Source organism: Lissotriton vulgaris, chromosome 9 (assembly GCF_964263255.1).
Source record: "Lissotriton vulgaris chromosome 9, aLisVul1.2, whole genome shotgun sequence".
Classification (NCBI taxonomy): domain Eukaryota; kingdom Metazoa; phylum Chordata; class Amphibia; order Caudata; family Salamandridae; genus Lissotriton; species Lissotriton vulgaris.
Window position 1 is genome coordinate 1,139,101,231 of NC_141697.1, and position 14,527 is coordinate 1,139,115,757.

General features: G+C 41.6%; 1 protein-coding gene across 2 annotated transcripts in view; it reads right to left on the reverse strand.

Annotated features, from left to right (window-relative positions):
• FBXW12 (F-box and WD repeat domain containing 12) overlaps positions 1-14,527 on the reverse strand; it is a 173,121-nt gene that overhangs the window by 101,359 nt on the left and 57,235 nt on the right. For both annotated transcript variants that reach the window (XM_086939172.1, XM_086939173.1), the window contains 2 exons: positions 9,179-9,388; positions 7,923-8,087 (listed from right to left, as the gene is read on the reverse strand). In XM_086939172.1, coding sequence (XP_086795298.1) covers positions 7,923-8,087; positions 9,179-9,388 — 375 coding nt within the window. The remainder of the gene's footprint in view (positions 1-7,922; positions 8,088-9,178; positions 9,389-14,527) is intronic.

A 14,527-nucleotide genomic window follows, 5' to 3' on the forward strand; every position in this document is an offset into this window, starting at 1 on the left:
TCGAAAAAACAGTCATGCGTAAAATCAACAAAATGACTAAATATGTGCCTATACCGAAAGCAAATCTATCTATTTCAGAGAATAGAGCTCTGAAGGAATTGGAATCAAACAAAAATATCACAATTAAATCTTGTGATAAAGGTGGTGGGATCACATTATTCGATACCACCGATTATAAAAGAAGAACGACAGAATTGCTTTCTTCCTCTGGCTATTACATCCGGATCACTCGGAACCCTGAAAAAGATCTGAAAAAACGTATACTGACAATGGTCCAAAAAGCGGTCAACCAAAATCACATCTGTGAAGCTGAAGCTGAATTTCTCACTCCATCTTACACCAAAATACCTATTATTTATGGGTTACCCAAAACCCATAAGAATAGTGTAGACCCCCCCCATGCGACCGATCGTCTCTACGATTGGCTCTGCTACCGAGCCATTATCTAAGTACATCGATAAATTCCTAAATCCGATGGTGACAGAACTGGAATCGTACGTACGGGACACAGGACACTTTATCCAACAAGTGGAAGGCATCCCATTCCACGAAAACTTGGAAATAATGGTTACCCTCGATGTGGAGGCATTATACTCCAATATCCCTCAAAGAGGGGCATATGAGGCTATTGAAATTGTACTCTCGAGGAACACCAATATAACAAACTCTGAATTCATCCTACAATGTCTCAAAGTTGTCCTGTTTGAGAACTACTTTGAATTTGACAACATCCTATATAGGCAGGCCTCTGGAGTCAGTATGGGAGCTAGTTGCGCCCCAAGCATAGCTTGCCTATATATGGGAGAGTTTGAAAGAACAAATGTCTTTAATGAAATGGCCCCCTTCTTCGAAAACGTCATGAGCTGGAAACGGTTCATTGACGACATCTTTTTCATCTGGAAGGGGGAAGAAGACCAACTCCGTGAATTCATTGATTGGCTGAATGCGGCGGACGCCAATTTGAAATTTACCAGCCATATCAGCAGGTCTAAAATAGAATTTCTAGACATCTGGATTGAACATCAGGAGAACCTCATCAAGGTATCTTTGTACACCAAACCAACAGCTCGAAATACCTTGCTCCAATATGCTAGCTTCCACCCACGCAGTCAGAGGGACAGTATCCCGTACAGCCAGTTCCTTCGGATTAGAAGGAACTGCACTGACCTACAGGACTTCCTAATACAAGCAGATATATTTCAGGAGAAACTACGCATCCGGGGGTACCCACCGAGATTGATCAAAGAGTCCTTTAAACGAGCCAGATATACCAACAGGGAAGCTATGTTCGGAGAAAGAGAATCTGAGAAACTAAACCAACTAGTATGCGTGACTCGTCATTCCGAAATGAACCATAAAATCAGGCAAGCCATTAATTCGAGCTGGCACATCCTGAATTTGGAAGACGAGAAGACACACCTGAACCGCCCTATTTTTGCCTTAAAAAAAACCCAAACCTGAAAAATCACCTGGTAAGGGGCAAAATACAAGAAACATCGGTGAATAAACAAACTACCATAACAGGAATGGATCCAATATATGGCAACCACAAATGTGGGACATGCCATATCTGCCCACAGGCCATTGTAGGTGATACTGTGAATACCAACAACCAAACGATGTCTGTTAGCCGCAATGCCACCATGACCAATTGTCGCACTAGCAACATCGTCTACCTAATACTGTGCCCGTGCAATCTCCCATATGTTGGAGAAACAGGTAGAGAATGCCGGGTACGGATAGGTGAGCATAAGTCCAACATCAGAAACCAGAAAGCGGCAGCTCCCATAGTAGCACATTGGCTTGAAAAAGATCATAAAGATGTGGAACTTCGCTGGTTTATCTTGGAAAAGATAAAAGCCAGCCCAGGAACTGACCCAGTGTGCCTCCGAAAAAAACGGGAGGTATTCTGGATTTTTTTACCTGAATACTGTAGAAAAAGGACTCAATGAAGACTGTCCATGGCATCAGGCATTTCTGTAAAAAATACTGTGGCTGATCTAATGTAATAAGTACATATAGAGTGAGAATAGTGGGTAAATCTTTCATATTTCCTATAGATATGGGTACGGTCGCATCTACAATATGAGAGAAATAAAGGGAGCACCACTAGGGACTCCAGAGATACGGGTTGGGCTTACCTTTTTTATTAAGCCGAACTTAGAACCATTTATTTGATATAGATCACTAAGGAACTAAGATAACATTTAAGTCTACTGATAACATCAGATGGCTTGCAGCCAGTTTACATAAAATGACTGCGGTATTGCTTCATAGGTAATCTAGGCTGATTATTTAAGGTGGGACAGCTTTATCCGCTTACACAAGAGGGAAATTATGCGTTATTTAGATATACATTTTGCTCATAAATGTTTGACAGCTCACTGCCGGTCTTACTAAGATGGCCGCGTAATTGCCTCGAATAGGAAAAAGACCGATAACCAGCCTGTTAGTGCGCCACCGGTTTACACAAGATGGCGACGGGACACGGTATGGGAGAAGTGAGTCCGTCATCCATGGCCACGTATTAGCTACACAGCTGACCCAGCCCCAGAGAAGGCGCGAATATTGCGCTATTTAAACAGGAATAGAAAGAAAACAAGTGAGAACCCAGTCTCCAGCAATAGGCCGGCAGGCGCGGTCGGCGGAACCCCATCGGAACGAGACGATCTTCAAGAGGAAGGTAAGTTTCATAGATAGGCAACTAGGAGGTTGGAGAGCATTAGCTATGATACATATATAATAGGTCCTTTCTTTTGCCATCCCGCCATTAGGCACTTCTTCAACTCGTCTCCTGTCGTGACAGCAAACCGAGTAGAGAAGCCCTTGGAACCCCATTGAAAAAGAGTCTGCACATTCGTTGAAGGTATCTACCTTGAAGTGATCAGATGGTTATGTTAAACAGGGCTGGATGTAGTGCACTAGTAATGGATCATTTTTCTTGTTGTCCTCCTCTAGTTTCGCTATCTGTCAATTATCGTTAGAAACTGAAGTGATCCGTCTGTGGCCATTGAAATAAACATAGCGTTGATGCACTTACCGACTAGCCCGGTATGTATATTTAACACCTGTAAACGCTCGACTGGGTAAAAATTCACAGGGAGGCTTTTTATGATTGTAGACCAATTTCGCTCCCCTATAGAGACCTTAACGGATAGCTACGTGCCCCCCGAAACCATCGGAAGTATAGAAAAACATACATTACCTCCTCAACTGTCTGACCCTCGAACTGAAACTTGCTAACTAGAGCCTCAGGTAAATAAAGCGATGTAAGTCTCCTAACGGAGGTCCTGAATTATAGAGTCAAGCCAGAGCCATATATCAGGGTGTCTTATCTTTTTTACAGAGAGTGGCTTGGTAATCCATCAACCGCCTGTGCCTGAAAAATTCAGCCCGGTCCTACTATCCTGTTGATCCTATTATCCAAAGACATCTCAGGTACTGTGTGCTGGATAGGATATTAGGAGTATGGCGAACCGAGATCAGCCCCTTAAGACTTTTGTGGGGAACCCTTGTTAACAGCTATTGGCCTTAACTGTGACCTTGGAACTATTTGAGTGACATTAATTGGTTAGTCCACTCTACTACTAAAAGAACACGGGTGAAATAGAAAGTTCCACAATAGGCCTACAATGATATAGATGAATAAATTTTAAAAACTGATTACACCCTGAAACTATTAGACTTGATCCAACTTGGGTGCTGTTACGATGTATAAGGGTCTTTTTAATCTACTTCTATTATGGGATCTATATCTTTCTGGAGTTCTGTCAATGAAAATCAGAAATAGTGGCGGTTCCATGTAACACATGTCTACGTACACCTGTGATTTCCAGCAATAGAGATAAAAAATCTTACAGGCAAAATATCTATGTATGTTTGACAAAAAAAGCCGACTACTCTCCCTATATATGATAAAATATTAATTGTCCGGTCTTTTAGCTGAAAGCCTCTGTTAATAACTAAAGAAAAGTATAGCAGCCTGCATTCCAGGACCGTGGTCCTTACTATAGCTGTCTGGTCAAGTGTGTGTAAGAATGGCCACTGTGGCTATAAACTTGAATGTAAGGGTGGTTATGAATTTATATGTAGGTGAAAATTGATTTTTGTATTATTTCTACTCTATGGTTCATTTAGTCTAGGCTATCATTATGCCTTTTTAGATTCCATGCAATAGGGAATCTCCATCTGGGAGTGTCTCTAGAGAGTTTGACATTGCACAGTGACAAAAGGTCAACATCAGATACTCTGGCATCCAATACCCAATGCATAGATAAGATGTTACTCATTAATACCCAAGGTATGTTTAAAATGTTATAATGAACTAGAAATATGAGAGGTATATGTTGGCCGTGCATAACTGTTTAATTAGCATTATATGTTTATATGAAAAAGTAGAATGAGACTTGTTTGCTTTCTATTTTTCAGATTTTATACTTGTGTCCCTCCCAGTATACTCCCCCTAGCCCTGACGAAGGTGTGGCCTTATTGGCCTGTCACCGAAACGCGCGTCGGCTTGTCTCCAGGAATACGGTTACTGTCCTAACTACATCAGGACCCGTAGTAAAAGTCATCTGCCTGGACCAACATCCCGATCTATACAACACATTAACCATCTGTGTGTTGTACACGCCAGGATTAGAAGAATGAATGGAAGAATGAAAGGTGAATGGTAGAATATGAGAGAGAGTGGGAAGAGATAGAAGTAAGTGAGATAGTGTGTTTGAAGTGTGGCTGGTACTGGGTAGGTCTTAATGTAGTCCTATCTCCCCTCACGTTGTTGTCCCCATATCAATGTATGTCTTTTTTATGCACTAAATGTATTATGTAATACTAAAGTACTATCCACTCTTTATATCTTTGTCATCCTAAAAGAAATAAAATTATATATATTTCTAATATGTTCTGTCGAGTCTACTTGGACTGACCTTGTGGTTGTTATGTGCAGTGTCAACTTCTAGGTTAATCACCCCTTTGTATATACCTGTTGGACCCTCTAGTTAGGGCCTCTACATCCCTGGGCAGGGTGCTCTCCTTCATTCTATTCACAGTTGTCTTTTCCCCCTATGACCTGCCTATATCTTTAAGTTACCCACGGGGAACCCCTTCTTTTGTTCATCCTAGGATCTTCCCCCTCTGCCTGGGACGACTCTTGGTGGCCTTCCGCTCTGGGCACAGCACCCACACCCACACCCACAGACCACGCACGTAACCTCGGCTTCATCCTAGACTCCTCTCTCTCGATGTCCAGACAAGTCAACGCAGTCTCATCCTCCTGCTTCAATTCTTCTTATTCTCAAAAAGATCTTCCGCTGGATCCCCCTCGAGACAAGAAAGACTGTCACCCACGCACTGGTCACGAGTCGACTGGATTATGGTAACACACTATACGCCGGAATCACAGCAAAATTACAGAAAAAACTCCAACGCATTCAAAACGCATCAGCGAGACTCATATTGGACATCCCTCACCAAGATCACATCACCGGACACCTAAAAGACCTCCACTGGTTTCCCGTCAACAAGAGAATTACGTTCCGTCTTCTCACCCACGCACACAAGGCCCTCTACAAACTAAGACCCGAATGCCTCAACACTCAACTGTCCTTCTACACACCCACCCGCCAACTAAGATCGTCCAATCAAGCCCTCGCCGCAGTCCCGCGCATCCGAAAATCCACCATGGGTGGCAGATCCTTCTCCTTCCTGGCGGCCAAGACCTGGAACTCACTCCCCACTCAACTCCGCCTTATTCAAAACCACATCTCCTTCAGAAAATAACTTAAAACCTGGCTATTCGACAATAAATGAACCCCCTTCCCCAAGCGCCTTGAGACCCTCTGGGTGAGTAGTGCGCTATATAAATCCCCGAACTTGAACTTGAAGATTCAAAAATCAACATTGGTTGAACACTTATTGAAGAAAAGGCAACAACTATGCCAGGTAAAATTCCAGGTGTTGGAAATTGTAAGAAGGACCGTGGGTGGGCTATCAGGGAAATCTCCTGACAAGGGAAGTCTACTTGATGGAGTCGTTGGGTACTCTGGACCAGAGGGGGTTGAATGATCAACATAATTTAAGTTGATGTTTGTAAACCATTACCATCAATTGAAAATACTAGACAAAGTCATTATGAGATGCAGACCTAGAAATAATGGATATGGATAAAATTATAGACTGTAATAAAACACTCTTGATAGAGACCATACATGCTTGTTTGAATATAAAAAGAACACTTGGTTCATTAACACAGTAAAAACACAACGTGGATGAAGGGTAACTCTTATGGTGTTTAGAAATGCCATGAAATAGGAGAAAGTGTCCAGAAAGTCCCTTCAGGAATATTGTTTACTGTCAATAGAGTTTGTTCAAGTGTAGCATGAACATACTAAAATCCTGAATAGATTTATGCTGTTTTTGACAATATAGACAAATGCCATGAAATAGGAGAAGTCAATGTAAAAATGCAAACTAACAACAACTGCGTTGTAACGACCACGTTGTAACAGTATGCATTGTAAACGCATGCAACATAAGGTGGCATATTCGTTTTGGATTTGTGTTAATTACACTCTTTTTGTGGCAGGATATTTCCACTGGCTCCAGATGCATGCGTAACCTATGAAGATGGATCAAGGTTCCACATTATCTACTACTGCTGACTTTCTCAAAGTAAGAGTCCATAAAAATCCACGTCAAATGAAACACATGGGAGAAGGGTCCGTTCAGAAAAGCTTAGAAAGAAATAGTTTCCAAAGATACAGTGCAATTACTAAATTACACACTAAGCAACCAATCACAGAGTAATCAAGGATAAAGGAAGTCATGAGCAAGTTTTGGATAGCATCCGCATAGGGAACAAAAAATATTTAAACGTGTCGCATTCCATATAATTGCTGCATCGTTTGTTGACAATGCTATGTTTTCCCGTTTGAAAATAGTTACACAACATAAGAAAACAAAATACATTTGCCCCTCATCTGTAAAGTTTGTTATGCCATGTGCGTTAATGCCTGGAAATACACCATAGATTAAAGTTACATCAACCAATGGTAAATGAATGTGAAAAATTGCACTTAAAAACAGTGGCTGAGGAGCTTACATTGAATGGGTCACATTCACAAAAGTAATTTGCACTTTTGAGTAAGTTTACTACTTTTCAATATTCCCAAACTGCAATTTTGTAGTAACTTACACTTTTGTATTAAGTCAAGCACTATATATGGCCAACCACTGGTACTGCAACACCCTCCCATTGAAAACAATGGAGGTAGTGGCTTACTATGAAAGTGTAAGTTGCCACAAAAGGGCAATTTGTAAAAACCAAAAAGTAGTACACCTACTCTAAAGTGTAAATTAGTACAAAAGAGCAGTTTGAGATTAGAACTTTGAAATACGTTTTGAAGTATTACAAAACATACTACAAAGTGCAGTTTGGGAATCAGGCCGAACCTCTCTCTCTCAGTATATATAGCATGAGCTCAAAGAGTTAAAGCTGTATCACCAGACTAGCACTGCATTTGTTGAGAATGGCAATTGTTTTTCTCTTTGGACTACAATTGTCTCAGTCACCTTCAGAAATGGTTTTGGTGATTTCATAAAGTTGCTGCTGATTAGTGAAAAACAAGTGTTAATGCCTATTTCCCTCCTCCATGTCATTAACAGAATCAATCATTCCTTTTACCATAGGACAGAAAAGGTGAAATTGACTTCTGTGACACATACTGTCAGTCACAGAACAACAATTCAGGACAACAGCACAATGTTCAAATTGCTTGAAGTAAAAACTATAAGGAGGAATACTAATGTTACAACATTTGGAGCACAAGCGAGAAAATACTGAGGGTTATTTTCAAAGGGGCGGAATTTACACAAAAAATGCATGAAGAGGTACATACACCTTCTATCCTTTTGAAACCTACCTTTGGGAGTTCACTGACATTGTACAGATTTCCAGCCACTATCCACTGAGTGTCTGGAGAGCAGAGTACCAGGTCTACTGCGGCATCTGTGTACACTCTAATCCGGGATATCTCATTTAACGCAGCCACTCCAAGCGTGTAGAGAAAACCTCCTCCGATGCCCGCCTGCAACAGAGTGACCACTGAGATGATGATCAGTGGGACAAATAATGAACAAACTACAAATAACATAATTTCTACCTACATAATGAAACATACAAGTTAAGGCATTGCAAGAACCATTAATCAAAACGAGGTTGTAGATAATGCAGTTTGAGTTTCCCTATTCATAATAAGTAAACATCTGGATCACAAACTCATTCGGCAGTATATTCAGTGAAGGCATAAATAAAATCATTTGTTATTAGTGAGGTTACATCTTTTTAACTTAAAGTCTAACTTGTGCTTGCAAACTTTTACAAACATACGGCATTGAAATCGGTGGTAATCATGCTAAAGAGAGAGTTCGACTGAAGGAGGAGCCAGGTACAGAATGTGTCACTAGGAAGGGAGCACACCTACACAATATATTTCTTTAAATGCAATCAAATGTGAGACCTAGCAACAAAAGTGTCATACACTTTGTTTATATTGACGTGGTATTGCTTTCTTACAGTTAAAAGTGCAACATTTCTAAAAACATCCAACTATTTGCTGCTTAACTATTACAGTAAGATATTTACTTTAAAAGTTGAACATCAATGAGCATACCATTTAAATTGCATAAATGGATATTCTGAAACACACACACACAGACTGAAAAAAACAATGTTAACAGGGATGTTATAGATAGGTTCTGAATTTACATGGCAAAAAACCATAGAATACAGTGAGAGTTATTTCAAGTAACTGTAACTTATGTCCTATGGTAACTATAACTCCCACCCTCGCCATGGAAACTAAGTCCTAACTAAAACTACTTACTGGTGACCGGCAGTGGGTTATTTATATTTAAATAAAGAAGAAGATTTAGAACGGGATGGGGAGGAGGGGTTTGGTGGCATTACTGATGGGAACAGAGAAGCAGCTAGCAGCACGGTCTAGAAGACTGAGAATTAGGAATTACTGCATCCCTTCTCATCTCCATCCTCTATACTGCACAATTCCACTTCATCCCTGTACAGTGCATTGTTGATTTGTAACTAGGTTTATGCTATGTAAATCCAAATATATATATATATATATATTCCGACAGAAATGCTATGTACATTACTTACTGACACAAACATGTTTCCATGTACTGTGTAGATCGCCATTACACATTTTGCAGTGTTTGTAGTAAACATAGCCAGCTCCTCTCCTTTCTGTCCATTCCAAACTTTGATAGTTCCTTTAACATCAGAGGTCAGCACAATTTTTTCCTGAGGAACAGTAATCAACTGTGATAAGGCTTCTTGCTGCACAGGGCTGGACCACAGTTGAGTCCCCTAAAGAAAATGCAAAAACATTGTGACATAAAAACTGTTTCAGTTCTTTTATAATACTAGTGTACACAACAGTATGATTTTTCTTACTTTACAGTACATTTTTCTATTCTTAAAATAAAAAGTATGCACGTGTCTTTGTTGCACAAGTATTGTTTTGCAATTAATGTTCGGAATACTGCTATTAAAACTATTTCCAAAATAAAAGTCAGTTTTATGTGGAATTCTTAGAATGTAGTACAACTATGACATTTAAGTACTGCTTAGGCTACTTTTATTTACTAGCAGTGCATAAGTTATGCTGGTGGTTGTAGGAGGAAGGAAAAAGCACTAATTTGGGACCAGGATTTACTTTTCTTTTTATCATCAGACTTCGACCCAGAACAAGCGAGAGAGATACATAAATTGAGAAGAAAAGAGGAAGAGAAAGATAGTAAACTGGGAAAAGCAAGAATGAAAATGAGTTTGCACAAGGTAGGAAGTGTCCAGCAGGTGGAGGAAGGAGCCGTGAGGTTGAATAAACACTAGTCGGCCTTAGAATTTGGAAATGTCAGCACTCAACTGTGTCAGTGGCAAGCTCCTAAAAAACCTTTAGCCCCCCCCCACAGTTTTTATTTACTTTGTTTCAAATTAGACACTGTTAACCAGTCATCTTCACTGCTCTGACCTTTCCTTTTTTTCTCCTTGTGCCCAGTCGTTGGGGTGGGTCCAACTCATGATACAGTCAACCAATCAGCATTTTGTATGCTAAAATTAAAATATCAGTCCCATTTCCTTCTTAAGTCCATTCTCTGATCTTGGAAGGGGAGCCTCAGGCCATATCTTGTGAAATCTACCTACAACTCAACTGACTGAGGCAGAAGCATTTCTAGGAGGGATGCAGGGCGTGAATACGAGGAGAGACGATTCGGGGAATAAAGCATTATGATTTCCCGCACTGTTATCAGAAGTGAAAGCACTGTTTATTGATGACGGGGCATCTAACATTGGTAATACGACTAGATAACGCCAGATGCTGTGTCTGCATCGATTTCACTTTACCAGCAAGACAAGAATTTTAAAACTCAGATAAAGGTCTTCATCCAATGAGGGTGTCCCCTGAAGTGTTTTATTTGGGCACCACAACATCTTTAGACTGACCTGGTTTCCAATGAATCAAGCAGGCCTAAAGCAACTCACACCAGGCATACACTATTGTTTCCTAAAAACAATCCAGTAATGGTACACAAGCAAACTGAGAAGTATTCAGCACAGCAGATCCTTTATGAGAACAAGAACTGCACACAGTAGACCTTAACTAAACCTACTGGACCACCAACAAGGCCGCCAATAGTCCTGAATTGTCTGCTCATAAACAAAGTAGTGCTTTCTTGCCATCCAAACTCAGAGTCTTCTTTACAAGTCTGGCCTCAATCTGAAAAGATGTCCAAAGGTGAATCCACAATCGTCCCAAGAAAGAACAGTGGTTTGCTAGAAAACACAATGTCATCCTCTAGACCAGTTTATTTGCCTTGCTCTCATAAATGCTGGAGAATCTGATGGAACAAGGGTGTGGAAGAAGGAGACGCCAAGGGGAGAATTTGCATATCTGAAGTAATCCTTCCAGGGCTACTAGACAATGGCACAATAGAAGTACATAGGCCCTTCCACCAACAGAAGGTAATTTCCTAGTCATCTGCTGGTGTTCCCTAAGAATTCAATTGGGCCAGAGGACAAGACACCTTCATGAAGGATTAAAGAGGTACCAATGATTAAAAAGAGAGGCATGGACCAGAGTTCAATCTCCACCCAGGACCGAATCAGGAATGCAAGTGCAGCCAATGCGCACGCCCTCTGCACCATGCCTAAGCCTACAGGTTCCGTTTACCTTGAAGGCTCTACAACCAACACTGACTATGTTCACATCAACTGGACAAATCACTCATAAGCATGTTGTGCCCCAACCATACCTTTTGGGCACAGGAGCAAAAAAAAAAAAACAAGTGACAATACTACATCACTTTAATCCTCTGATGGCAGCTACTGGCACAACTTGAACTTGGATGTCAAGAGAAGTCTCCTAAACAAAATCTACAGGAAGAGTCTCCAAGTTTCAAGCCTTCTTTATAGTTGCAATCCAAGTTCTCAAACCATGCACCAGTAAATAAATCTTTGGGCCACTTTTGGTGTCTACATTCTCTCCAACAGGGTCAGCTTCACAACTGCAGTTTGAAGAGCAAAGCTCATACAATTACAAATACACACATTCTGGGTCTGGCTGGCACCTGTTATGGAATTTTGAAAATGCTCCGTAAATTCCTGCCCCTGCTGTCTGAGGAGCACAGGCGTATTACTGTGCAGGCTCTCGTCGGTTCGAGGCTTGATTATGCTAATGCCCTCTTCCTTGGCCTCCCTGATTACCTAGTTCAGCGCCTACAGGTGGTACAGAACTCTGCCGCCCGGGCTATCTTTGGCCTGCGTAGACGAGCCCGAGCTTCCGGGCTGCTTCAGGCGCTACATTGGCTGCCTGTCCGGAAGCGGATCCAGTTTAAATCCCTGACTCTGATGCACAAAGCCCTGTTTGGATCAGGGGCTGGATACCTGCGGCGGAGACTAGCCTTCTATCGACCAGTCCGCTCCTTGCGCTCGGAATCCCTTTACAAAGCGGTGGTCCCTCGGGTGAGGAAGGCCCGCACGGGAGGGCGCTCGTTCAGCTGCAAAGCCCCACAGCTGTGGAACTCGCTTCCTCTTTCGCTGCGCAGCACTGTCAATTTGTTCCAGTTCAGGAAGAGCCTGAAGACCTGGCTTTTTAATCTTTAGGCTGTTCTTATTGCTTCAGTTTCAGTTCTTTTTCTCATTCTTTTGCTGTGTTGTGTTATTTTTATTCTGAGATGCAGGTGGAAAGCGCCGGGACACTCTTTTCGAGTAGCCGTGCGCTATAAAAGAACGCTGTAACATAACATAACATAACAATTCCTCTCTCTTCTGCGCCCTTCCAAGCCCGAATTCCTTGGGCTACCAGCATAGAGAGGATAGACACTTTACAAAGCAGAATAGCTACCACTGGGTGGACCAACAGCTCCCTTTGCAGAGATCCAGTAGGTCACAGAGAAGACAGCACTGATGTAACATTACCCAGTCTGCAATGCGGATCTTCTCAGTTAGGATGTGTACGACTAATATGTCCAGAAATCAAAGCACTACAGAATATTGTGCACCCTTGTCAAATGCAGTGCCTTCCAATGCCACAGTTTGACATCCATTTCACATGCGAAGTGAGAGTGGCATCACTCCAGAAGTGAGGACCTGGCGTTGAACCCCTAAGAGAATTATCTGCTCTCATTCACATTCAGACACTGGTGTTTAAGATGAAGTCAAACTTTTCCCACAACAAGTTACCTGTAGAGCGAGACGATTACCATTTACAACAGTACCCTGAGTAAAATATAACAATGGCTGAGGACCGTATCCTTGAGTTTATGGTAACCTTGGCTGATAGGTCATTTTAACATTCCTATGTACACTATATAAGATTGGGCAAGATGGATTAGGTATAATGACAGAGAAGGATCATTATGGTTGTCATGAAAGCCCTGTGTTGTTGTCACAGGCTTGAGAGGGTTGAAACATCTTTACATTTTACAGAGGTTAGGGAAGTGTCGGAATATCACCTTTGCCATCAGCAGAAACAATACACGAATGCTGGTGAAGTAGTGTGGCTCACTGGTTAGAGGCGGCAGACCCGAGAGCAGAGGACGGCCCGGGACCAGGGTTCGATTCCCGGCGCGGCAGGTTTCTGGACCAGGGTCAGCGGACTCGATAATTCTCTCACCTCGGTGCCCAACTCTGGGCATTAGCTTGCCTCATCTTCACTAACGGCCCCACCAGACCGCCGGGGATGCCTGGTCTCACCCTGGAGATACCCATTAAGGGACCATCTCTCAGGGAAGCCAGGAAGGGTTTCGCAGCGGTCGAAGCGCCTTGGGACCCTACGGGTAAGTAGTGCGCTATATAAATGCCAATACATAGCTATACATAGCAATGCTTCACTAGCACGAATAAGGATAAATATATTGATACATGTAGGTCGTTGACAGTACAACGGCACCTCGCTTCTGGTCCACCACTTCAACACAGGTGCAGTATCAGTGAATATTGTTCAGGGCTGCTTATGTGCAGGGCTGTCTGCAGCAGCTATAAGAGACAGGGCTATATAGAAACTATATGGAATGGGCTCCAAACGTCTACTTTTTTGGAAATTAATCCACCTAAAAACAAGCATTGACAAAGCCAACTTGTCTGGTGTTGGCCACCAGTCTCCTGGCAATTCTTGTTTTTTTGTCATATATTTTGCAAAATGCTACTGTTAAAGAATATGCTGGGCCCTCATCAGTCTAAAAAAAATCATTTGCTAGAGGTAAAAAATGTTTTTGGTCTCAAAGAAAATCATACATTACCCTAGTATTCCCTGGTACTGAAGATAACTACCTTGTGTATAGATGTTTTCCTTGTGAAAGTGCAGCATGCCGTAACTCGTACTGAAGTCAGCCAATGGCTGAAGTGGGCTGATAGTTTCCCCTAAATGCATGCTAGAGCTGATGGAAGAAAAATGTTAATGACACCAACCACAAACTAATGGATGAAGCCAGGCTGAAATCCCGATAGATTTCTATGTTATACACCAGTGTTTCCCAAACTGTGGGACACAAGCAGATTTTGGTGAGTAGCAAAAGTCGAAGCAATAAACAAAGATGCCTATTGATTCTGTATTTATCTTGTCATATTGGCTGAACTTCAACAACAGAGGCCAAATGTCAGGCAACGCTGTCTGACAAATTGCTGCTTATTTTGTTGTTTTTAACATAGGGATTGGTGTTTGCAAACTCATCTTACTTTGCAGGGAGAGAAAGAAAAGTAAAGTAAATTATGTGACAATCTTCCTGGGCTCATGAGTGTGAAAGGAAAGGCTGAGTGTAGGATGTCATTTTTTATAACACACAACAAAATCTAAATACCTCGGAAAGCAAAGACGAAACACTTTTATTTGTATTTCTGTAGTGTAATGGAAACAAAGAGGATCCCAACAAATCAACACATTTTTACTTAGTGAAGTGCAAATGACTAATATTTATTAAAACCAGATGTCTACACAATATCATTTGT